At 38.7% G+C, this 25711-nt stretch overlaps 1 protein-coding gene across 1 annotated transcript; it reads left to right on the top strand.

The window, feature by feature from the left end:
- The first annotated feature begins 56 nt into the window (after nt 1-56).
- Nucleotides 57-24030, top strand: WNT8B (Wnt family member 8B). The gene is made up of 6 exons (XM_026672780.2): nt 57-257; nt 9430-9463; nt 11029-11167; nt 13253-13378; nt 14503-14645; nt 20204-24030. Exons 1-6 carry the CDS (start codon nt 136-138, stop codon nt 20762-20764), a joined length of 1125 nt encoding a protein of 374 aa, XP_026528565.2. The 5' UTR covers nt 57-135; the 3' UTR covers nt 20765-24030.
- The last annotated feature ends 1681 nt before the right edge of the window (nt 24031-25711 follow it).

Below are 25711 nucleotides of genomic sequence, written 5' to 3'. Positions count from 1 at the left end.
TTCAGGATTGATTGTCCTCCAGTATAGTTGAGGTCTTTTAACTTCTCCATACTCAAGGAGCAGAAGCTAGAATCTCATTTTACATTTCTTTGAGTTTGTTTCACCTTCTACCAGTCATTTAATAGTTCAAATTTTATGTTTTGCTTTCACAAAGTTTCTTTTTCTTGTTTTATTTTTGGAAGACATATTATGTTTTGGATTGGCTGTTATCCAGGCACCTTGCTCCTTGTATCCCTTTTCCATCTCAGCCATCCTTGGTGAGTAATCAGAGGTTTTTTTGCTTTGCTCTATAGACAGGCTGACAGGAACAATTGTGCAGAATTAAATGCTTTTGTTCTTTGATGCCATTCATCATGAGTCCTTTATTGAGGTCAATATTTTGAAAAATCAGGGAAACTCAAGAGAATTACTTAGAAAGATTGTGGACTTCTCACTTTCAAGATGAACTGTTCACTAATCTGGATATCTTCTTTATTGGAAAGTTTCCAAGCTGCAGCATTCACAAAGCTATAAATTCATTTAATTTCTTTTCCATGTATTTGGACAAAAAATTTACTACCACTGTTGTTGTAAGAAGCCATTGAAATCACAGCTTGTTAGACTAATAATTGAATTGTAGGAGGAAGATCAGGCATTATAAGATATATGTTTCTGCAATTTCATTGCATTTCCTAATCTCAGATTGTCTGGCTTGTGTTTCATAAGTTTCCACTTATCATTCTTAGAAAAATGATCCAGATAAACTGGATCATTCCAAGAAGCAGAGAATCAATTCAGTTGATTTTTTGATGTTTTTCCATAACTGTTACAAAAACTATTAATGAGGAATAAAAGCATTTTATTGGAATATTTTTTATTAAAACATTTTTCTGGAAAGGATGTCAAAAAATAAAGAACCACTATATTTAATACTTCGTGTATTGACAGTAGTGAGAATTGTATTTGCACAATATAGGAAAAATGAGAACATCCCATCAGATGAAAGCATAATTTGGAAAATATTAGACTGTATAGAGATGGATAGATTGACATTGAAAATAAAAGAGTACTATTCAATATGGAATAGGTTTTATCAATGGTTAGATATAAGAGGTATAAGTTAGATCAAGAAAGATTATGTGCAGGCAAAAGAGGAACATTGTCTATGACTATAAGCATACTAGTATAATGAGCATGATCATAAACAAGCTAATATAACTATAAATATTGCTATAATCACTATGTATATTATTATCACTATCAGTGTATTTGTTGCTTTTTTAGCAAAATGAAATGCCTGGACAATACACTGTTTTCAAAAATATTTATATATAAATAAAAATACTAAAAAAAATAAAGAACCACAATAAAAAAATAATAAGCAATATATTATCTTTTATTGGGCAATTGTTCACATGTGTAAGTTCTTATAAATAAGTAACAGTGCATTTATCGTAAGTAAAATATGTTCATTGACGGAAGTCCTTGATTCTCCCTTCCTATCACTTGATATTGTTTGCTGTCCATCCTTTTGAGGTTTAAATGTCCATTGGGAGAGATCAGTTTATTACAGATTCTGTTTGCCAAGCTGTCCGCTCTTTTGATTGATTGATTATATGCCATCAAGTTGGTGACGGTTAAATACTAAACTTTTTTGACAATTTAACAGTGATTTTACCACATACTAAATATAAAAGCATGCAAAACAATCTTTTCATTTTTAATAAGACTCCAGAAATTATGATAACAAGAGAAACAAGCATCAACCATACGTTTTAAGCTCAATCCACAGCTCAAGAGCATTTTATGTCAATACACGGGAATCTACCGTGCACAAATGCACAACCTTTGTCCAGCTTAAGGAGCATCCTGGCAACAGTGACTTTTCTTCTTCTTACACCCTTGAAGGATCACTGTAATTTACTCTGTACAGTGCTGTCCTCGAACAAACCTTGGATGTTACAGCTGGAGCAAAACGCAATCAGGGGCGAAATTCAAAAATTTCCCCTACTGGCTCTGTGGGTGAGGCTGTGGACATGGCTTGGTATACTTGGTACAATAGTAATAGCAACCAGGAATGATTTTTTTTACCGATTCAAATCATCCCTACCACCTGGGGCAAGGTGGTTGAATTTCACCCGAGCTACCTACCAGAAGACACATGCTGGAGGAGGGGAATCTGCATGGGCTTCTAATTGATTTCTGGTCTGGTTCAAGGTGCTAGTAATTCCTATAAGGTCCCTTCATGACTCAGGTCCTTCACTGTTATAGAATCAGCTCCACCATGTAGAAGCTACTTATTGGCCACGTGTGACATGAAAAGGTATGCTGAAGACACTTCCCCAAAACGATCAACAGGACTAGAAGGGTGAATACACTCCATTTCCATGGCTGCTCCAGCTTGCCCCATCAAAGCTGGACAGACCCCTCTCTTTCAATGTTTCTGAACTTAGTTAAACTAAGATTCTTGCAGTAAGCCTTAGATATAGGCAAGGCACTATATTGGGAGCATTGCCTGTCATGCTGGTTTTTGTGTGATTTTGTTATCTTTATTATGAATTTTTATGGATTGTGTATTTGGAGTTTAAATAATTGTGTGCTTTTGATTAGGATTATGTATACATTTTATGGTATTATTATATAAATATTGAGGATTACACTTTGGAAGGAGGGAAAGGAATTTTTTAGGGGGAGAAGTGAGGGTGTTAAATCTCTATAAGGCTAAAGACATCAGTTTATACCTTAACTCCTCAAACTGCCAACAATACTAAAGAATGCCAACGTTCTGGATATCATCTACTTGTTGGGCAGGGCCTCCTGTTGTGTACCTCTGACCCACAATACTGAAAGAAATCCCTCTTGTGTGGGATAAATAAAAACCATGTGTTTATACCTGCAATTTATGCTTTGGAAAGTCAATAAAAAGGTGAATACTAATATTTGGGGAAATTCCACTGCTGCAATTTTTTGCCTCAAACAGCAAAGTATATTTGAAATGGTCATGTTTTTCTGGTGAAGAAAAAAATGCAGGACTATTTCTCACACTTAGAACTTAGAACACAGAGGTTTGGAAAGGGCCTTAGAGGGCTTCTAATCCAACCTCCTGCTTGAACAGGAGACCCTATACCAGCGTTGGCGAACCTTTTCGGCACCAAGTGGGGGAGCGCTGGAAACCAGAAGAGCAGCTCCCTGGCGCATGTGTGCGTGCTGCGAAGATGGCCTTCCAGTTTCTGGCACATGAAGACCAGCTGGCTGGCGTGCATACACGTGCTGGAACCCAGAAGAGCAACGGGTGATGACTGGCATGCCCAGAGAGATGGCTCTGTGTGCCACTTCCGGCATGCATGCCATAGGTTCGCCATCATGGCCCTATACCATTCTGGACAAATGGTAGTCCAATCTCTTCTTGAAAATCTCCAGTGAAGGACCACCCACCATTTCTGGAGGCAAGCCATTCCACTGATTAATAATTCTCATTGTTAGGAAATTTCTCATTAATTATAGGTTGAATCTCTCTTTAATAATATTCTACCCAATATTTCTTACCCTAAGTGCTTTGGAGAATAAACCAATCCCCCCTTTTCTGTGACAACCCCTCAAATACTGGGAGACAATGATCAAATCCCCCCCTAGCCTTTCTCTTCATTAGACAAGACATAACTAGTTCCTGCAACCATTCATCATACTCTCCAGACCTTTGTTGCTCTTCTTTGCAGTCTTTTTAGAACCTCAGCGTCTTTTTTATATTGTGGAGACCAAAACTGGAAGCACTGTTCCAGTGCAGTATAAAGCAGTACATGACCTCTGTTGATGCAGCCTAGGTCTGCATCGGCATTTTTGGCAGCTGCAGCAGTTTGTACCTGCTCTTTGTTCCTGAGGTCCAAATCGGCTGTTCTTTCAGAGGTGTCTGGAAACCAAGAGCTTGTGCTTAATGCCACTTCATAAGGCAGTTTAAATTGCAAGGAGATGACACCTCCAGCTGACATTTGATGTGTTTCATTATCCCATTAGCTAGGCAGTTATCCCCACATCTTCCAGAACCCACAAGCTTATTGAAAGATTAGATTTGCACTGACCCTGGTTGGACAATGGTAATGAATAGTGGCCAGATTTTTCAGGAATCGGTTGCAATTTGTGAAGAAATTCATACTTGTCTGTCGTTCCAAAATGATGGATCAGGATGAGTTCTAGAAGTGCTTCCATTGGCAGTCTTGTATGCCTTGTCCATAGTTGATAGCTCCTTCTTTCTGATCATATACAATGCGGGCCTTTTTATAGCAGAATAATAAGTTAAGCAGTATTTAAGCAGTATTTAAACATTTTGTGGTGGTAGTCGGGGAGGGGGGGGGGTATGTCTGTCTGTCTGTGTGGAAGGCTGGCCAATCCAACTAACTAGAGCAATAAAGTCTGGCCTCACCCATTCATTAGTACTGGGATCCATCCTGATAAACTCCATCTAGATTACATATTAATTTTCCAATCTTTGTTACCTTAACAAATAGAAAGGAATGATTCTATTTTAGGATTTACTGTATGTACTGTGGCTATATTGCCACATCAGAAAATAGCTACCATCTAATTTAATGCCTTCCTTATGTGGATATCTGCCAAATGGAAAATGTTATTCAAATAAAAAGTAAGATAATGAGTAACTCTAGTTTCTATCCACTCATGCTTGTGATCTCAATTACCCCTTTAGAATAACATTGACCTTTAAAAAATATTTGATTTAGTCAATGCAGATGAGATTTTATTGCTTGTTCATTAACTAATTTGATTGTGTTTGGTCGATTGTTATAATTTTTCTCCTCTCTTCCTCATTAACCACTATGAATACTTCTTAAATTGAGATTATGAATGATATGAAAGAATTTGAGTCAGTACCCAGGTTAAGTCACAGCTGAAACCTACCCTTCAACAACTGAAATTTACTCAGACAGGCAGAGTCGGATTTTGGTAGCTTAGCTGATAGGAGAACAATGCCACTTCCCTGTGTTGTGAAGGAATGTGTAAAAACAGCAAGAAACCAGAAGAAACATATCATAGATTTTCTCCAAAAATATCGCCTGCCAAAAGTTGAAGGCTTTTTAGCATTTAACATTATAGCATTATTTTGTATTTTTTTTCTTTGTCACTGAAGAATATAATACAACTGGTATAATACAACTACAATTGTTACATCACAATATATACAAAGATATATTCAACAAAATCAAACTATGAAAAGTATCAAACAATGCAAATGGTATCTCTTTAATAAATGTATCTTTAATCAAAACCTTTAGGAAAAAGGTAGACCTTAAATGAATTCTCCAATAATGCATCTAGGAAACTTTTCTCATCAAGATGGGGAGCAAATTAATCAGTGGATGAATTTTGTGTGTTTGTTTTTTTTTAAAAAAGTGTGTTTTAGCAAATTAGCAAATCAATGAAATTTGTAGTCTTTTGGTAGAGAGAGAAAGAATGAAACTTTTTTAATTTTTAAAATAGAAATGTCTGGTATAGTTAAATGAAATTAGTAAATTCTGAGAAACATTTTGAAATAGGATAATAAGCATTTATAGAATAGTCAATCTTCAACCATACAATTTCCAGCTGTGATTCTTGTGATTTTGTCTGGGTTATCACAATAAATTGTGTGCACAATTTACACAGATGCAGTATTGCTTAAGAGGTTAAAGGTTGTCCCTTAAGAAATTTTTAACCAGAATGAGCATCTTCCTCAAATGGTTATTTGGTATTGCCAACAAAAAGCAACCCTCCCCCCCCAAAAAATATCTGGAATAATAATTTAGTTATATCTCATATTTGTCTCTCAGTGAAAGCTAAACTGGAAAGAATAACTGAGAACTGAGTAGATTTAATTGGGGTCTCTCTAAAACATTAATACTATTACAATATCCTAATGATATTTAAAGTGAATTTTTACAGGAAATAATAAAAAAAAAAACATAGCAGTTGTAGGATCAAGCCAGTGAGGTTATTAGCATGTAGGTAAATGATTTATGATATAATCACACATAGAACCCTAGCATAGCAAGGAGTCATGAAAGCCATGGAGTCCAAACACCCCCCACCCCCACCCCCTTCACTGCAGGAATTTAAATGAAAGCATCTCAGACAGGAGGCTGTCTAGCCCCCACTTGAGCACATCCAGGGAAGGGATGGCCACTGCTTCTCTGAATAATTGATTCCTCTGTTGAACGGCTCTCACAGCAAGGAAACTTTAAATCAGAACCTGCTTTTTATACTTTATATCCAGCTTGGATCCTTTCTGTGGGACATGTTTCCAGTAATTTAAAGAATGTTCACCAATCCTTTCTCAAGACTAAATATGGCCAGGTGTTTCTCCATAGGTCTTGGTTTCTAGTCCCCAGATCTTGATTATCCTTCAGCAAGCTTCCTCTATTTTCTCTGAACTCCTCTTAAATTATGATGCCCAAAAGTGGGAAAACACTTGGAAGTGGAATGGTTACTTCTCAGAATTTGGAATTACTTTTCTATCGAAGCCTAAACTAATACTTTCTTCTTTGATAACTATATTTTTTTTTTCTGGCTCATATTTAGTTTACGAACAATTCCAAAATAAAGTATTTCATTTATTTTTAAAAAATATTAATAGTAAGTGTGGTTTTCACCCATCCATTCTTTATCTTTTTTCCCCCCTTAAGTGAAGCACTTCTATCAAGTTTCATTCTATTACTTTCATCCTCTTTTCCCAACCCGTTTAATTTAAAACCTGTCTCCTGGGGTGTTAGTTGGGCCACCGTTTTTGTATAATTGCAATTTCCATAAGCCAGTATTGCCTCCAGCTTTTTCATTTAAAACACTAATGAAAATATTGAAGAGTAAAAGGACATAGGGTTGACCATTGTGATATTTCTTCATGAGCTGATAGCACTCTTGGGATACAATTTTTGATCTAGTTTGTGTCTACTTCATTAATGGTATATTTAAATTAGGGTATATAACACATATAGTAGAGTATATAATCCCATCATTTTTTTTCTCAAATTAGATAAAATTAGCTTGGCAAGACTTGCCCCTTACAGTCCATAGCTCTTTTTGGTCATTGCCACCTGTTCTTGACAATCTTCTCTGCAACAGAGGAATCCTCCTCAAACCCATGAGAAGAGCAGAACTCTGCTTCTTCTTCCTCCTCCACATGTCTCAAGTAAACCATTGAAAGTTATACTCAGCTCCACTGGTTCATGCTATCTCCTAAGGCAGCAAGTCTAAATCTGCAAAGGAACTGGGTAGGGGGAGATTCTCCCTCCCCATATTCCATGTGGGCACTTTGTGATGTAGAATCAATGAAAAATCAGCAGAATAGTTACAGGGTGGGTGGGGGAAGCAATGCAGGCAGTGCTGTAGTGGAAGCCCGACATGCATCCCACTCCCCTTCAGCATTTTCAGCCTATGATCACCGCTGGACAGACACTCCCTAAACAAGCCTTCCATATATTAGCATTTTTCCTCTTACACCATCTAAACACCACCTGGTGGTTTCCCAACCCCTGCACCAACTTTAAGATGTGTGGACTTGAACTTCCAGAGTTCCCCAGCCAGCATTCATTCTTCCCGTTGCAGAATAACTCTCTGCAGTTCTATGGTACTTTATAACATTTTTAGTGGCCTCTTAAGATCATTAACCATCTATTTATTGTATATCCATACTGTATTACTTTGAGTTCAACATTTTAAAATATTTACATTTACAAACATAGAATGTTTTCCTGGAACAATTATTCCAAGATCTTTAAGAGATTTCACATCCCAAGGAATTCTCCATACAAACTTCTCCATAGAGAATTAAAACTTTGGGAAATACTAAGTTATCAAATTATTGGGCTATGTCAATAAACAATGTTATAGACCAGAGTCCCCAACCAGGTCCGTGGACGCGTCCGTGGAACAAGTCCTACCGGTTGGCGCCATCTTGTTTTATGAGACTAGGTTGGGGATCACTGTTATACTATGAACCATGACATATTGTCAATGCATAATAATTTGTGTTTCTCCTTGACATAACCTCAGCATATATTAATTTAACTCTAGTTATTCTTAGGTCAACTATGCTTTTTAATTGCCCGACAGGGCAAATAATGCTGAGGAATTCTGGGAATTGAAGTTCACCCATCTTAAAGTAGTTAAGATTGAAAAACACCAATTTAGGCTAAGTGCAGGAATCCAAATTGCAGAATCTGATATCTCCACCCTTCACATAAACATTTGGTGAAAAGAAGACCCCATCCCATGAGTATCTAGTCCCACTGCTGCATTACTTTTATTGTCAGAAAATTTTCTGTAAAATTCACTTACTTTTCTTAAATTCAGAGCTGCTACATTCTAGGAACCAAGACTGCCAACAGATGGGCTTGTAATTATTGACCTCTACCCATCCAGCTTTTGTTCATTAAGGCTTTCACAAAGCACCTTTGAGTTCAAGGGAAAAGAGTCACCAATCCTGATCATCTTTTGCCACACGGAGAATTCTTTGCTGCTACAAAGGACAGCATGGGTCAGGCCAGTCTGCTACAAGGACAGTGAAGTAGGTTCTCACTTTTCTAAACTAGCTACCGTAGGATTTCTGAGCTAGCAAAAATTATTATTTTCTGTTACAGAGATTGATTCAATGGAGTAGTTTTCTTTTCCAGATGTTTATTAATATTTACAACAGAGTATATTTTATGTTGCATCCTATTTCTTCTACATAGTCCCAGTATTTAATAACAAGTGTTTGTGATAGTAATGTTGTTTCAGTCATTTTGTTAGAATTTTTAGACTGAGAAAGGACTGGTTGTAAATTTTGCAGGAACTCACTTAGGAACTCAATGAAATACACAATTAGAGGGGGCAAAAATTCTTCATGCAATTGTACCATCTTGCTCTTCCTGTATGAATGTGATTTATGGTCCTGGAGATTTAAACATTTGACGTAAAGAACTGTTCCTTGGCTATGTAACTATGAATTATAGTCTGCATATCTGTCCTTTCATCCTGCTTTTCTTAATTTTCTGCTCATTTCTTGTTGTTGCTGTTAGGAGACTGAATCAAATAGTTAAACAGCTGTGACTTTTCTGTGTTGTGCATTACCATACCTAGTACTCCTCCAATTTTTCATATTACAACCCTGTGAAGTGGATTCGGCGGAGAGAGAATAATTTAATTTTTGTAAATCCAGGCCTGCTTTCAAAAATAATTTTTTTTTTTTTAAATTCAGACATTCATTTCTCAAAATTTGATGAGGCTCTAGACCAGGGCAGAGAGATTAGTCACTACAAGCCTTAGTTAATGGGAGGCAATTGTCATGTGTGATGAGGTGCAGGGGGGAGATTGCTGCAGGTTGGCTAGGAGGGGTGAAGGAGGGGGATGAACTGGGACAGTGCAGTGGAATTCCAGACATTCCCTTTGCTGCTCTCCATTGATGAAGCCTTTTCTCCCTTCCAGGTCAGTGAATAATTTCCTGATGACTGGTCCCAAGGTAAGTGCATTCCCTTTGATCTCCATTCCTAATTCCAAGAAGCACAAATCATTTGGACCTTGTTTCTTTCCTCCTTCCCAGATTTGATAAATATGTGGCTGGATATTTGCAAGCTAGACTTGACTTGTAGAAAGCAAAAAAACCCTCTTTCTACTTTTTAAATTCCTGCTCTAAAGAAGAGAACCCTGTGTTGTTATTTAATGTAATTAAATTGTACACAGGTCTGTGCCATTAATCCTTTAAAGGCACCAGGCAAATTAGCTTGTAAACTGTAATAGTGAGATTGACTCTCAACTGACATATGTTATGCACAACCCAGAATCTGGCTGCTAATGGTGTTAATTTAATAGAATAATAACAGAATTAGAGTTGGAAGGGACCTTGGAGGTCTTCTAATCCAACTAGAAACAGGAGAGCCCATCTTCTTTATAATATTTTGTTCCTACAAAATATATGCTTTGCCCCATAATGAATGCTCCAGATAATTCAGTGTAAATTACTGTGATTAATGTACATGGAATTTGTTCAAAATCACTAGTTACTATAGGTTGCTCATGGGAGCCTGGTCTTTCCACTATGTGATGTTTATTGGCTGAATTACACTAGACTATCCAATGGTTTTTATTTGGCAGCCTAGTCTGCTTTTGTTAAGTTTGGGAAATAATGGAGACCAGACATCTGACCAGTGACTTCAACTCTTTAATAATCGTAAATAGAACAGAACAGAGCAAGGCTATGGGCAACAGCAACCCTTTTATAGGGTTATCTGCTAAAACCCTGATTTGCATTTATGTTAGTAACTTTTATTGATTCACAACAGCTTTCATATCAGTTCTAATATGCTTTGGTTAGTATCTGTAGCCTATTTTAGACCTCTAGCTTCATAAAGCCCCAGGTTCCTGCTTTTTTACTTCATTGCATCTTCCTAGCACATTTTAAGAAGATTGTAAAATTCTGGCTCTTCAGTGAAATACTTGGTTAAAAACTGACATCTTCTGAATATATTTTGGTCAACTAATAGTTATTTTTTTTTAATTCACTACTGTTAAATATCTGGGAACTCTCTGCTTGGCCTATCATGAGCTACTCCCTACTTCTTGAGTGTAGGAAGGGCTCACTTTTCTTCCATTCCCTGCCCATTACAAATGTACCTTAAACCACTAGGTTGCTCATGGGAGCCTGGTGTTTCCACTATGTGATGTTTATTGGCTGAATTACACTAGACTATCCAGTGTTAAACCAGTGTTTTGCCTAAACATTGTTTTGGAAAAATGGGAATGTTGACCAATTTAGCCATTTACCTGGAAGCTCCTTGTTTTGACCATCCGAGTAGCCTCGGTGGCACAGTGGTTAGAGTACAGTACTGCAAGCTACTCCTACTGCAGTTTGGCAGATCGAACCCCATCAGGCTCAGGGTTGACACATCCTTCCTTCCAAGGTGGGGTAAAATGAGGACCCCCAATTGTTGGAGGCAACATGTTGACTCTGTAAACAGCTTTGAGAGGGCTGTAAAGCACTATAAAGTAGTATATAAGTCTAAGTGCTATTGCTATCTCCCCTTGCAGGCATACCTCATCTACTCTAGCAGTGTTGCAGCTGGTGCACAGAGTGGTATTGAGGAATGCAAGTTCCAGTTTGCTTGGGATCGTTGGAACTGTCCTGAGAGGGCTTTGCAACTTTCCAGCCATGGAGGACTTCGCAGTGGTAAGAAAAATGATTGGGGGGACAACTTCCATTACCCATGAACCAGTTGCATTTCTATGATGTACAGTATGATATTTCTCTGCTAGAATCTGATAAATAAGACTTCCTTATGGAATAAGACGTTGCTTGCTACTTCTTGGGTATTGTTATATCCTGCAGGTGTGTATTTCCTTTAAATTGTAGGTAATTCTATCCTAAGAAGATATTGCTATGGTCCATAGCCATAATTACTAGTTAAAGAACAAGAAGCCTAAGGCAGAAATAAATTGACAGTCCTCAGACTTAAGAAAAGCTTAGAGTGAAATCCTTTAGAAAATGAGATTAGGTTTTTTTTTTTTAAATGCGTTCATGAACAGTCTGGGGACAGGAGAAAACATAGCAGTTGCTGATGGCAGCCAACCATTCTGGATAGAAAGAGTCAACACTGGATTACAAAGAATTTCCAAAGCTCCTACCCAAACAGGTGACCTGGCCTCCAAATGGGAAGTATAGTTTACCGTAAGATGCATGTTGAGCTAGGAGACTGAGCAGATAACAGGACAGTGGTATACATACATAGCCATTTGTTATATGATACAGATAGATTTTTATTCCTCTCTCAGTATTAAAATCCCTTTTAACTAATGAAGTATGAATGCAACTGCCAAAAAAGCCAATGTAATCCTAGGCTACATAAATAGAGGGAGAGAGTCAGGAAGTGTTAGTACCACTTTATAATACCTTGGTAAGACCATACTTAGAATACTGCATCCAGTTTTGGTGGTCATGATATTAAAAAGATGTTGAGATTCTAGAAAGAGTGCAGAGAAGTAGCAACACAGATGATGAAAGGGCTGGAGGCTAAAACATATGAAGTGGAATGGCTTGCCTTCAGAAGTTGTGGGTGCTCCATCACTTCAACTGAATTGACCAAATACTTTATTTGGTCAAGTGTGATTAGATACACAAGGAATTTGTCTCTGGTGCAGAAACTTTCAGTGTATATGCAAAGCAACAAAACAATGATAATCATAATATAAATAAGAGGGGGAATAAAGAAGATAAGAGGATAAATAATACTACAGCCATATTATGTGAGTAAATAATGGAGGTTTTTAAGAGGAGACTGGAGAGCCATTTTTCTGAAATGGTATAAGTTCTCCTGCTAGAGCAGGGAGTTAGACTAGAACAACTCCACCAATTTTGTTATTCTGTAACATTGAGTAATTCCATTAAGAGTAAATACTGGACAGAACTAGCACTTAACTGAAGGAAGCAATTACAGAATTACAGAACCTAATAAGCATTTGTTGCATTCCTCATAGTTCCACCACTCCAAAGGGCTTGAAGTGGGTAAGGCCCAGAGGTGGTATTCAGCGGGTTCTGACCAGTTCTGGAGAACTGGTAGTGAAAATTTTGAGTAGTTTGGAAAACTGGCAAATGCCACCTCTGACTGGAGATTTTACAGTATCCTTCCCCTGCCACTCCCACCAAGCTGCACCCACAGAACCGGGAGTAAAAATTTTTGAATCCCACCACTGGTAAGGCCTGTTGAGAAGTTAGTTCCTTGCCCACTTCTACCTTCTTTCTATAAGTTATGGCCAATTGTCAGGGAAGGAGCTGGCCAGAAGATTTTCAACTATTTTCTTCTGCCTAAAGCCACTGATACATTTTTCTTCTAATGAACTGGGAAAACCAATTACATATGAACAGACACTTAATAAGGCCACTGATAATTTAGGAATGGTAAGTTCCTATTTCTTATTTTAGGGCAAAATTGTGCAGGATAAGACAAAATGTTAAAAATATGCTTAAAATATTTTCTTCAGTAGCTTTTTATTTGAGCTGCATGACAGCAGCTTGTGTGCATTAATGGGAGCTAAATTACTGTAAACAACTATTAAGATGCTGCTTTCCCCACAGTTTTATATATTTAACAACATATTTCAGTGAAAATTATTTTCCTCTCAGATGAATCCTGGACTGGACTTTCAATTGAAAACAGAAGCATCTGAGAGACTTACAAAGCTAAGAAAACAATAAATTCTGCTGTTTTCTCCTAAGCTGCAGTTTCTTTGGCTAAGTTGTTGTGTAATTATTTCACAGCTAACCGAGAAACAGCTTTTGTTCATGCAATCAGCTCAGCTGGGGTCATGTACACATTGACACGAAACTGCAGCCTTGGGGACTTTGACAATTGTGGATGTGATGATTCTCGCAATGGACAGTTTGGTAAGAAGTAAACTTAACAGCACATTACCTCTCTATGTAGGGTCTTTCTCCACTCGCCTCTTGCCATACTAAACTTCTTTTTAAGAAATAGAGGTAAGAGAGCAGTGATGTATTTTAAGCATGGATGACACACTCAAAAGCCTTTAAAAGGACACGTGCAGGCAAAATGTCTCCTATTTGCATGGTACTATTTAGACCTTTTCTGTGATCAGGAATCTGAAAGTAGGTGATATTTATATAGTTATGCAGGTATCTTATCCACGTTATCCGCCCTCCTCCTTTCTGGACCAGTAATCATAATTTTTTATGTACTAAAAGCTGCACCTTTTTGTCTCCTATTTACTGGCTTGGTTAGTCAAGGTGGAGCACAATGTAGGGCAATAAAGTTATCAGATCGTTGCTCAGATCAAGAGATGTTCTTAAAACTGATTTTTTTCCCATTGATTGGCATGGAAAAAGCATAAATGGCTGCATCCTTTTGTTTCCTAGCAAAATGAGTTGAAATATGCAGAGGAGGAAGAGGAGGAGGAAGGGAACAAATGGGCCAGATTTCACTAAAAGTAGTGCAAAGGTTTTGGAGCAACCTTTCTTAGATTTCATGCAGATTTAAATTTCTAGGGTAAAATTTCAGAGATTGGGAAATGAAAAATAGTCAAATGTAAGACTTGGTAGACAGTGAAGAAGGAAAAGGTAAAAAGATACTCTTTTAATGCTTCTCCTTGATGAGAAATGAGAAGAAAAGTAAAAAGGTATAGGAAATTAAAGACATGATTCTACGCAAATTTTTAAAATCTCTGGAATATAATTGTTAGTCTGGCATACAATAAGACTTTTCCTGGGTAAAATAACTTAGAACTATTTCATGGATTCATCCCTTAAAATCAAAATCTTCTGTATCTTAAGACTGCATCATTTCAGCATTGCACTACATTTTTTAGATCAGACATCTGAGTAAGAAGAAAAAAGGAAGCAAAGTGGGTTAGAGCAGGGATTTGGGTCCAGAAGGATGAAACGTGTATTCTGAATCCCCTGCCTTGAACTCTGGGCTTCAGATGTGTTGTTGTTCTTAGTACACCCACTGACGGATCCCATCTAACAGTCGGGTGACACATTTGTCTCTGCAGGAGGCCAAGGATGGCTGTGGGGAGGCTGCAGTGACAATGTGGGCTTTGGGGAAGCCATTTCCAAGCAGTTTGTGGATGCCCTTGAAACAGGGCAGGATGCCAGAGCAGCAATGAATCTGCATAACAATGAAGCTGGCCGAAAGGTAATCTCATTTCCATATACTGCAAGGAGAAAAGTCAGGAAAAGCCAGGGGGAGTCGGAGTCTTCAGGTGTTTGCTATGTATAAATTTTTAATGAAACATTTGGAAGCTGAAATAGCCAACTCTGCGTTATTGGGGAATTTCACTTACTAAGATTGCAGAAAAAGCTTTAAAAAGTGGGGGTGCTCCTGTATGTGGGAATTTCCTTGGAAGACAGAGAGAAGAGAAGAGATAGGAACAGTCAGATAAGAGAGTACAGCCTGCAGCTGCGGGGTGCGGGGAGTGATAAGCGGAAACAGGTCCTCCCTACGTTATTAGTCTATAAAGATGACAAAAGCAGAATTGTACTTTCAAACTTGCAATATTCTGCTAATGTTTTCAATAAAATAGTTTTAATTTATCTGTTCATATTTCCTGTCTGGTCTACTTTGTAAAGCTGACAGTTCCAACGTTATTCTGAATGTCCATTCGGGCAGAAAGCCAACATATTTGTAATGCTACAGTGTAGAGTTGGGCAAGTTGACTCTTGGCTTTGGAAATTCTTTGATTATGCTGATTGAGACATGATTGCCAGTCATGAAAGGGGCATTACTCATTCTAATGCAGGAGTGGAGTAAGAAACTTTCTTCTTTATGAAGTTCTGGGTCACATACCGGAAAAGTCAATCAATGTCTGAACTTTTGCAATGCTTGGAACTTGAACCAGATTTCCTAATTATCTTGTACAGGATTTCTTCATAGATTTCATAGGATAACAGAGTTGGAAGGTACCTTGGAGGTCATGACTCATTTCTCTTTCTCTTCTGTACAACTTTCTGCTTTTCTCTCTCTCTCTTTGCCACAGGACTGATCCTGTCATTAAGTATCATGAAATGGTTCTTCCCTCTTATGTTATTTTGCTCACAATGCAGAGTTCTTCAGAACAGCTTGCCTCCTTGCAGGCATTGATCTCAGGGATCCTATAAGTCAGGGGTGTCAAACTGAGGGTTGCATCAGCATTATAGTGGCCCTCAAAGGGCCAGTTGCATGTAAGACTATCCTATTCGTTCAGGAGTGAACTAATATGTTTCCTATTTCCTGAACAATTTTTTTTTAGCATTTTGGAGAACAAATGTTCAAAAAATCATATTTACACATGAAGATTCATGAATATTTTTTAAAAATTGTGTATGGTACTGTTGGAAGAAATATCCTTCTGGGTTCAGTTCCAAGTGCGGAAAAAGACACTGGAAACATGGAGGCTGTTTGGAAGGTTTAATATCAGGACCACATGGCTTGGAGCTCCAGAGTGAAGAGGAAGAGATCAAGAAAAAAGGGCTGAGGTGCTGAGAGTGCCTGGGTTTTATATCCTCTGTTGGGATTTGAATTGGAGCTTGTATTCTGATTGGTTGTCAGACTCCCATGCAGGGGCAACTCTGTAGGCTGTCCTGAGTTCCAGGCTTGGTTGAGCCTTGCTGGGTGATTTATGCCCTTAAAAGGGCTTTTGGCAATTGCTATAGCTTTACCTGGAGATTTTTGTTATGTAAAGTATTCTGGCCCAGGCCTTAATGGCCCACCCATTAACAAAGGTGGGGGTGAGATTCTGCTTCTGAGTTTCTACTCTTTTTAGAGGAAATATTCTGCCTTTTTAATATTTCCTAGGCTATTTCAATTTTCTAGGAGAGGGGTGGGTGCTAACTTCCTACGGAACTTAGAAGCAACAATAGATAAAAACAGTTCAGTTCTGGTTGAGTCAGCCAGACGTTGTGTATCTTATCAACAATAGGTATCTTATGAGTTGTGCATCTTTTTTGTGGCATAAATGTTAGGGTTATATATTTATGCCTTTTCATTTTCTTACCTTTTGTTTATAAGAATAACAGAACATTTTATAAAATTATATAATTCAGCTATAATAAATTGTTTTATCATCACTTTTCATAGTGTGAAAAACAAAATTTCATAGTGTGAAAAACAAAAATATTATGAATTTGAGAACTAGAGCAGACACTTTGACCCAAATTGCTGGTGGAACTAGGGCAAAATATACTTGATTAAATATACCTTTTTTATTTCTAGTATTTTCCTGCAAGTGTCTCCTGAGTGTAGGTCCATTGGTTATGACAGGAATTGACTAACCAGCTTGTTACCCAAGCCTGATGTCCTTTCTCCTCCTCCTTTCTCCACAACAATAACCTTTTGAGCTGGATTGGGCTGAGACTGAATGACTGGCTCAAATCACCCAGCCAGTTCTCATGCCTCTAAGGCAGGACTAGAACTCACAGTCTCCAAGCTTCTAGCCTGGTGCCTTAATTTTTTTATTTTGATTAAATAAAATTACTTCCCACATGTTTATTAATAGTCATTTGATATTGTAATCTTAATGTATATATATATATATAAGTGAAATACCACTCACGTATCAACACAAATTCTCCAGAACCGTAAAACCCACACACTTGAAATTTGGCATGTATGTTCCTCTTGGCTTCTAGGTGCTTGCTAAGAAAGTGTTTTTTGAAATGACCACCAGAGCATTAGTATTTTGTATATTATTATTAACACGCTCTGATGCTAAGGAGTTCTACTCCCCTTCCCCACCTGAAAAGAAATCTGTTCCAGGTGCAAAACACAAACAGAGGAGAGGAATTTCAGTTTCAGTTTTAGTTTCACAGCACCAAGCATCTTTAGTACAGAACAGTTGAGCTAAGCCACGCCCAAGCTCCTTGCTTGTCTCCTCCTTGCTCACACAGCAAATACTGTTTCAGTTTCCAAACAGCCCTCAACTCCCTCACACATTGACAGGATGCTAGCCAGATAGATGATGGTAGGCAGAGGCAGAATTTCCCCCTCCTTATTTTCCTCCCCCAAAACTAAGCCCGACCACATAATTTTGTAGTGAAGCACGGGTATCGAGCTAGTGAATAATAATTTGAAACAGCTTTTGAAGGGAAAGATTTAGGTTTACTTCCATGTGTCTAATCAGTATTTTCACAACTACTTTCCTAACTGCTGCTATTTGTGACTTCAGCCAGCTTTAAACAAAAGCTTTATATATGCAGTTCAAAAAGAAGATATTTTTGTTTTCCATTGTTTCATTATTTGCTTTTATGGTGCTAAAGCAGGGGTGGGATTCTACCAGTTTGTACCTATTCGAATGTTGTTAACATTCTAAGCAGTTTGGAGAACCGGTTGTTAGAAGAAATTACTGGCCTAATCCTGTAAGGAAGGCAGGAAGGAAACATTCTGGTGTTGCTTACAGAAACTGCCTCTCCATTAACCCTTATTACATTCTTAGCAGGACTAGATTTCCTGTCTCAGGAACTTCTCTGGAGTTAGTTTTCCCTCCTTTGCTGATACTTTGATGTGTGGAGTGACCATTCAAAGTTACAACGGCACTGAAAAAAGTGACTTATGACCATTTTTCACACTTACAACTGTTGCAGCATCCCGACAGTCATGAGAGGCCAGGCGAGGAGATGCATGCCTCGATGTGAGTGATATTGAGTTGGCCACGCCCAGCCAATAACATGACCACCAAGCCATGTCCACCCAGTCACATGACCACTAAGCCACGCCCACCAACTAAGCCATGCCCACAGAACCAGTTGTTAAAAATTTGAATCCCAACCCTGTGCTAAAGACTTAAGAACGTGATCACTTTATGGTAGCAATCCTGTGTACCATGTGGAAAATATTCTCCAAGACATTCTCTTTTGTAAATGCACACCAACCAAAAGTCTACACCCCACAGGTGGAAAGACCGTCTACCTGAGTGTATTAAAAACCCCTGTGCAAATTCTGTCCCCATCTCCTTAAACCTTCCCCGTCATCAGAAGGACCCATCTGCTGATCAAAGCAGCAGTGCCAATCAAACATGAGCTTTGGGCAGGAGACAGGAGAAGGAAACAAAAATATCTCCCTGGGAGTTCTGGTACCATAGACCCCAGAGCTCAGAAATTTTAAAAAAGAGGCAAACTAAAAGATAGACAGTTATGAAAAGAAGCGAGATGAAACGAGCAGCAACTGAGAAAACTGGGGTGAGAAAGGTGTGAGGTGGCTGGTTTGTCTGGTGGGCTGAGACAGTAGCTTCCCTTTGGGTTTGCAGGCTGCCCAAGTTGAAGGAGAGTGGAGGGGTGGCAGGGCTCCTGTGGACAGGGCTGCTGCTACTGGTGCCGCTGCCAGGGGATGGGAGGCAGATGGCGGGACAGGAGTGGCCTGGCTGTGGGGCCACTCCCACCACCTCCTGTGTGCCACCTAGGGGGAGTGCATGGCTGGGCTGGGGTGGGACAGAGCCAAGGCAGTATCTGCTGTAATTGATGACTGGGATCTGGTGGCCACACTAGGCCACATTAGACCATTCTTAGGGCCCTTAACCTGTGCCTGGGATGGACTGTTGCCCGGCTAACCAGAGTTACAGCAGTTGCCCTGCTGCTTTGGGAAGCATGCTGGAAAGTGGCAGGTCCTCTTTTCACCCAAAACCATGCCAGGTTCCTCTTGACCTCTTGCTTCTCACTATTTCACCCACCACCAACACCCTCACTGGTATGTGCAGGTGCTGCTTCTTGCTCAACTGACTATCAACAATTGAAATATTTTCAAATATGCAAGAAATGGGCTTCAATATATAGAATATAAAATAGGTGTTCTGAAAAGGACTATTTTTAAGAAATAAAATGAAACAATTATCCAACAAAATCTACTTCCTAGTAACGTAGCTTAAAGATGAACTGGTAGCGTGGAAGTGCTGAAGCTTCACTTAGAAGGGAAGAAGACTTCATAAACGATTTGATATGGCTAATGGACCACTTCTAGAGCTCAAGCCTTTATTTGTTATATACAGTAGGGCCAGGCAATTCCAACACGAGCCCGGTCTCCATTTTGCTGACCCCCATTTCTCCATGGACATGATTTCATCCATCATGCAGTTTTCAAACTGTGTATACCAGCAGTCAGCTGCAAAGCAGGGGAAAGCCATAAAATCTGAGCAATTTATCATTATTACTTTTTGTACAGTATTTTATGCATATAATAAAATACCATTTGCAATAACTAGCATGACTATGACTTCCTATCATCAAACTGGTTTTTTTTCCTAGAGTTAATGTGATAGGAAGGAATAAATACTTAGTTAATCCAAATAATAGCTTTGAAAACTAATCACTGCATTTAGCCCTTCATTATTTTAATCTGGAGAAAGAAAGGAAGTTGCTCGTATCATTGTACAAAATTCTGTAAAATCTTTCTGGAAGGAATTGAAAAACATGTTTGTAGCCAGTTGTTAAGACAGATCTTCAGCAAAATCTCAATTCTCTCTATTGAATAGGGCATTCTTGTTCCTTAGTTTTGTTGCATGATTGCATTTAGCCCTTCATTATTTTAATCTGGAGAAAGAAAGGAAGTTGCTCGTATCATTGTACAAAATTCTGAAAAATCTTTCTGGAAGGAACTGAAAAACATGTTTGTAGCCAGTTGTTAAGACAGATCTTCGGCAAAAATCTCAATTCTCTCTATTGAATAGGACATTCTTGTTCCTTAGTTTTGTTGCATGACATCTGCTCTGTTGTTGCCTTACCCTCTAGGCAGTGAAAGGAACTATGAAGAGAACCTGCAAGTGTCATGGGGTTTCGGGCAGCTGCACCACCCAGACCTGCTGGCTGCAACTCCCTGAGTTTCGAGAAGTGGGGACATACCTGAAAGAGAAGTACCACAAAGGACTGAAAGTAGACATACTGAAAGGGGTGGCCAATAGCGCTGCAAGTCGAGGTGCCATCGTGGAAACCTTCAGCTCAATCTCCAAAAAGGAGCTTGTCCACCTGGAAGACTCTCCTGACTACTGCTTGGAGAACAAGACTTTGGGCCTCTTGGGTACGGAAGGCCGGGAGTGTCTGAAGAGAGGCAAGGCCCTGAGTAAGTGGGAGAAACGGAGCTGCCAGCGCCTGTGTGCAGACTGTGGGTTGGCTGTGCAGGAACAGCGAGCAGAAATGGTGTCGAGCTGCAACTGCAAATTCCATTGGTGTTGTGCAGTTCGTTGTGAACAGTGTCGCAAACGTGTCACCAAGTATCACTGTGTCCGCAAGGAGAAGGGAGAGCAGCATGGGAGCAATGTGCCTCCACGCAAGCTCAGGAGGAAGCAGCCTTAGTGCCGACTAGCCAACCTTTGCTCTTTCGCAACATCTCATATATTACTCACTTCTACTTCGTTTTCCATATTTAGATCTATCTATGAAAAGGAAACCTTCGCCTATCTAGTCTTTAACCCCACTTTGGAAGACCCCACTGGAAGAAGCTTGCAGATGTTCCAGGAAACATGAACATAATCCCAAGGTGATAGACTGTTATGGAATGAGTTTGGCTTCAAAGCCAAAGTGAGGATCTGAAAGGATTTAGCCTCTGATTCTGTTGGGAGTGGATTTAGACATTCTTCTCCTTGAAGACTCTGTGGCAGCTTGAAGGGAAGTATCAAATGAAGCCCACAAGCATTTACCATTCCCTGATCAAAATATGCAAACTGACTGAACAAAAATAAAACCAACCAAGCCACCTTGTCTGAAAATAGACTTCTGAAAGCTGATTGAATCAGCTAGAGTAAAAAAAAACCACCCCACCATATTGAAGAATTGAAGAAGTATTTTGAATTGTTGGCAGGAATTCTTGAGAAGTTCTGTTGACAGCTAAGCAAACTTGAAAGCCAGTTTGGTAGAGTGGTGAAGACATCATGCTAGAAACTAAGAGACCATGAATTCTAATCTTGCCTTAGGCACAAAGCCAACAGCTGGATGATCTTGGGTGAGTTTTTCTCTTTCAACCCCTAGGAAGGAGCAAACCACTTCTGAAAAGCCTTGCCAAGAAAGTCTCCAACAATTTGACAGTGACTGAAAAGAAGAATAAAAAAACGAGAGTAATATATTTTCCAAGGGCTTTCTGTGTTAACTAAAATATCAAATTTCCACCTGTTGCAGATTTGTTGACCAGGTTTGAAAAGGCCAACATGCAAAAGTAATGACTCCCAACAACAGCCCTTGTTTACAGAAGGGAAATCGAGCCATGTATCCTGGGTTAACCTCTCAAGGACACTCTGTTCTGATGCTTCCTACTGGACTTGAATGCTTACAATCAGGAACATTCTCCGATCTGCAAATCCAAATCTGTCACTTTAAAATAGTTTCCCTTCTTCCATCTAGCTTTGTTTTGGCATCTTACCCCTATAATTGATTGAGAAAATTAAGGCTAGAGTGAATTAAATAATTTTTTATTTGGGATACTTGACTGCATTAAGAGGCTCCTTAGGAGAGAAAGTATTGCTGACTTATGAAATTATCCTATTTGTAAATAATACTCTAGCTTATGGTAGGAAGGAAAGGGAAGGAAAAGGCTGCCAAAATGGAATGTAATTTTAAGGAAAATTTAACATATTTTTAGAAGAAAAAATGTTGTGAGGGGACATACTGTTTCCTAATTTCAGGCAAAATCTGTTCAGAACCTTTCCATGTGATGGGTTGAAATTTGTTACACATTTTTGCTCATTTGGTTCCAGTAGTTATCAAACTTAAGACAGACAACTATGTCTTCTATTTGTAATCCTTCCAAGTCTTTGAACCTCCCTCCCTCCTTCCCTCCCTCCCTCCCTCCTTCCCTCCCTCCCTCCCTCCTTCCCTCCCTCCTTCCCTCCTTTCTCTTTACAGAGAATATTTGCGAGAGGAACAAGCACTATATTCAGATCCCATTTGGTTGAGTTCACACAACATGCTTAACCAGATTTAGTAAAAACCTAGCAGATGATTCGCACAGCTGCTAAATTGGCCAAAATCATCTTTGATGAAATTGTTTCATGGTTCAGCTTCAATGAGTGCAACCCATAGGGTCACTTTATCTTTCAAATTTTTGTGTCAGTTCAGTATTCAAGAACCAGATTAGATACATTGCATGAAAGTATCTTCTATCATTGAAAGATAGAAGTTGCTTTCACAGAAGCAGTTATACTTGATCCTCTGACTTTTGATTACTACCAGTAGCATCTGTGGTGGAGGATGGATAAGGTTAACATCTGCAAGAAGGCAGCTACATGACCCAAACCGTGCCCCTTTTGTACACCTGTATGAAAGAAGCTTAGCTTGGAGTGTGAGAACACCCCCCCCCCCCAATGTAGATGCACATTATTGATTCTGATCCATTTGCAAAAAGACATGACAAACGTGTGTAAAGAGGACTGCCCCAAATGATATCACAATGGGAGGAAAATACTATATTAAAGAGACTGTGTTGGGACTACCAGGAGCCTCACTTAAAATGTTTTGCTTCAAGTCACTGGAAAGTGATGAAAGAAGAGAATGAGGAAAAACTGACAGGACATTTGCCAAACAGACAAAATAATAGAGGGGAGATTGGCTAAACAGAATCCCACCCAAATAAGTGGCAAAACATGATGCAATTTTCAATATTTAGCTAATATTTGGTGTGTATTCTTGTGATAAAAACTCAAAGAATTTTCCTTGAAAAATTCTTCCTTCCTGGCAGAGATTCTAGGCTTTGGGGGGGCTTCTCTTTGATCATCAACAGTGCAGTGCAGTGCAGTGTAAATAAGAGTTTTAGAGACTCTAGCTGAAAAATGTCAAGGTGCCATTTGACCTTCTTAATCAGCTGCTGTCTCAAATATTCTGATTTAGTGATCCCATGACTCACTCTCTCATGCTTCTTCAGGATACCTTGAACATGAGCTAGTGGTTTGCTTGGATTTTCCTGAGAATTCTCAGCTAATTCTGGGCTTCTTCGAGGAACAACGTTCCTAGTGTTACGTTATAAATACAAATATTAAGAATATACTTTGTCATGGATCTGAGAGCAAGTATGGTAAACAATACCGTGGTGTTGATTTAAAAGTTGTGAACTATTATCATATTTGAGTTGAACCATGTTGGTTCCTATCTCATTTAAATGCTGTGTGTGGCTTGTAAGCAGCATAGGGTCTCACTCTCTATGTTGAACCCCAATCTTACATTAGATCTTATATAGGGAAACTGGGCACCCAGATTGATGTTCAATGTCCAATCTCATTGTTTCAGAATGAAATCCTCATCATGAAAACCTTTCTCAATCACTTCATACTTCTTACAGAATCCTCCACCTTCCATGACATAAAAAATTAAGATTTTAAAAAACTAAGCACTTTGAAGTTTTATTGCACAGTTAATTGTGGGGCAATACATAATTATTTGGTCCTGTGAATTTATTTTCTTTACTGGAGTCATAAAATAACCCATGGATGAAAGATCTTTACACTCTACCTGTACTGTGTATCAGTTATCCAAATTTGTTGTGATACATTGGGAATTTTCTGTAGGTTCAGACAGGGAATATCTAGAGCACTATTTCAAATTTTTCTTGTTAATTTTCCCAAGAAAATTAGGCATAGCAGAAACAGAATTTAGGACTTAACCAGTAAATAATTGAAAGTTAAGTGGTACTTCTTTTCTAAACATTAAAGTACGTGATAAATTTGCCATGTTCAGCCTTCTACCTCTGAGATCCAGGCAATGAAAGGCCTCCAGTGGGAGGAGCACAGAGGAACCTAAAAGGAATATATTACCGGTAATGTTTATTCTTTATCTTATATTCTGCAGATATCTGTACTTCTGTGTTTCTCATTTAAGCCTATTTAAAAAGGGTGGTAGGAAAAGAAAATGAAAGGTTGGGAGACTGGGGAATTGAGACTGAAAATCACCTTTGTCTTCCTTCTCTGTGCTATGCTTGTTGAATGGCTGAATATAAGGAGCAGTAGAAAGATTTGCTTGATAGCCCATTGACTCTTCTGGAAGGGGCATCTGCTTCACCCCATCTCAAGGATATAAAGCAGGAAATGCTGTTTTAAGGGATGGGGCTCTTGAGTATTGAAGAGGAACGAAGGTTATGCTCTGGCTGAGTGAAATGGGGAGCTTCTGAATTCTTCTAAACTATAACACAACACATGTATCTGCAAGAAGTTTGTATAGTTCCAATTTTGAGCCTGAAATCAAAGCTTCATTATATTATTTCCATATCCTTTTTTTTAAAAAAAAGCCAATATAGTAGATGGTAAAGTGCAGAACAAGCCTGAAATAAACCAACTAAATCCTTTTTTAATCATAAAACTCACTGGAATGAGTTTTTAAACTCATTTTTAATGAGAAAAAAATAGAAGCCCGAAAGTCCTCTCTTGATCTTCTAATAAATAACAACAACAATTTAAAATGTCAGTCCAACAGAAACTGGTTTCATAGTTCTGCTGCTCTGCCCCATCTCTTCTGGTTTTTCATTTTCTCTTTTAAAAGAGATTTGGTCAGCATTCCATGACCAAAGAAAGCATCTTTATGCCCGCTTCTGGTTCTGCTTTCTTATTTTTCTTACTTCTGCAAAACTCACAGCTCTTCTGAATACCCTGCAGTCAAGACTATTTTGTTTGAATGACCTGGCTATAACCACAAAGGCCAGGGCTTGTAGGAAGGGAACTCATCCTTGGAATAGATCAGGGATAGGAATGATGAAAAATAGGAAGTCTTGGTCCATGGGACTAATTCAGTCTAGAGACCTCATTGTATTCCAGCCATGCCTCCACATTCTTCTTGATGGAAGGAGGGAATTAAGGGTGGCCAATGAATTCACCCTACATTGGGCTTCACCTTTGTTTCTCAAGAGAGAAAGAGGATAGAATTCCTGAGAAACACCCTCCCTTCTATATAGAAAAAGGAATAATATCATAAGATTAATATCCATGTGTATTTCTATGTGGCCTATCAAGGTACCAAGGGTCTATTCTCCAGATTTGATATTCATAATGTCTTGAAATTCACCCAAAGGTTTAAGGTGGTATAGGCTGGCAATGGGTTGCCTTTGGCAGCTGGGAGTGATCATTTCTAATTTTTTTGAGATGGTGAAGCATCTCAAACAGTGTTGTACAGTGATACACATCAGTCCGTTTTTTCTTAGGTTAATGTTATATATTTGCAAGCTGCCCTTTTCTCCCTCTTTCTAGTATATTATATTCTTTCTATATTTTGATTCATGATATTAGTGGATGTTATTTTGTAGCAGTTTTAATGTATTGTTACTGATAT

The sequence above is a fragment of the Notechis scutatus genome, chromosome 4 (assembly GCF_049901735.1).
Source record: "Notechis scutatus isolate UNSWTSFEM ecotype Mainland chromosome 4, rNotScu1.2, whole genome shotgun sequence".
NCBI classification, from domain to species: Eukaryota; Metazoa; Chordata; class Lepidosauria; order Squamata; family Elapidae; genus Notechis; species Notechis scutatus.
This window is presented reverse-complemented; position numbering and strand designations above follow the sequence as displayed.

Coding starts and splice junctions, on each gene's coding strand:
- WNT8B (XM_026672780.2), top strand. CDS start 136: ATGTTTTGCTTTCACAAAGTTTCTTTTTCTTGTTTTATTTTTGGAAGA. Junction 9,464..11,028: donor TCCTGATGACTGGTCCCAAG/GTAAGTGCATTC, acceptor CTCCCCTTGCAG/GCATACCTCATCTACTCTAG. Junction 13,379..14,502: donor TTCTCGCAATGGACAGTTTG/GTAAGAAGTAAA, acceptor TTGTCTCTGCAG/GAGGCCAAGGATGGCTGTGG.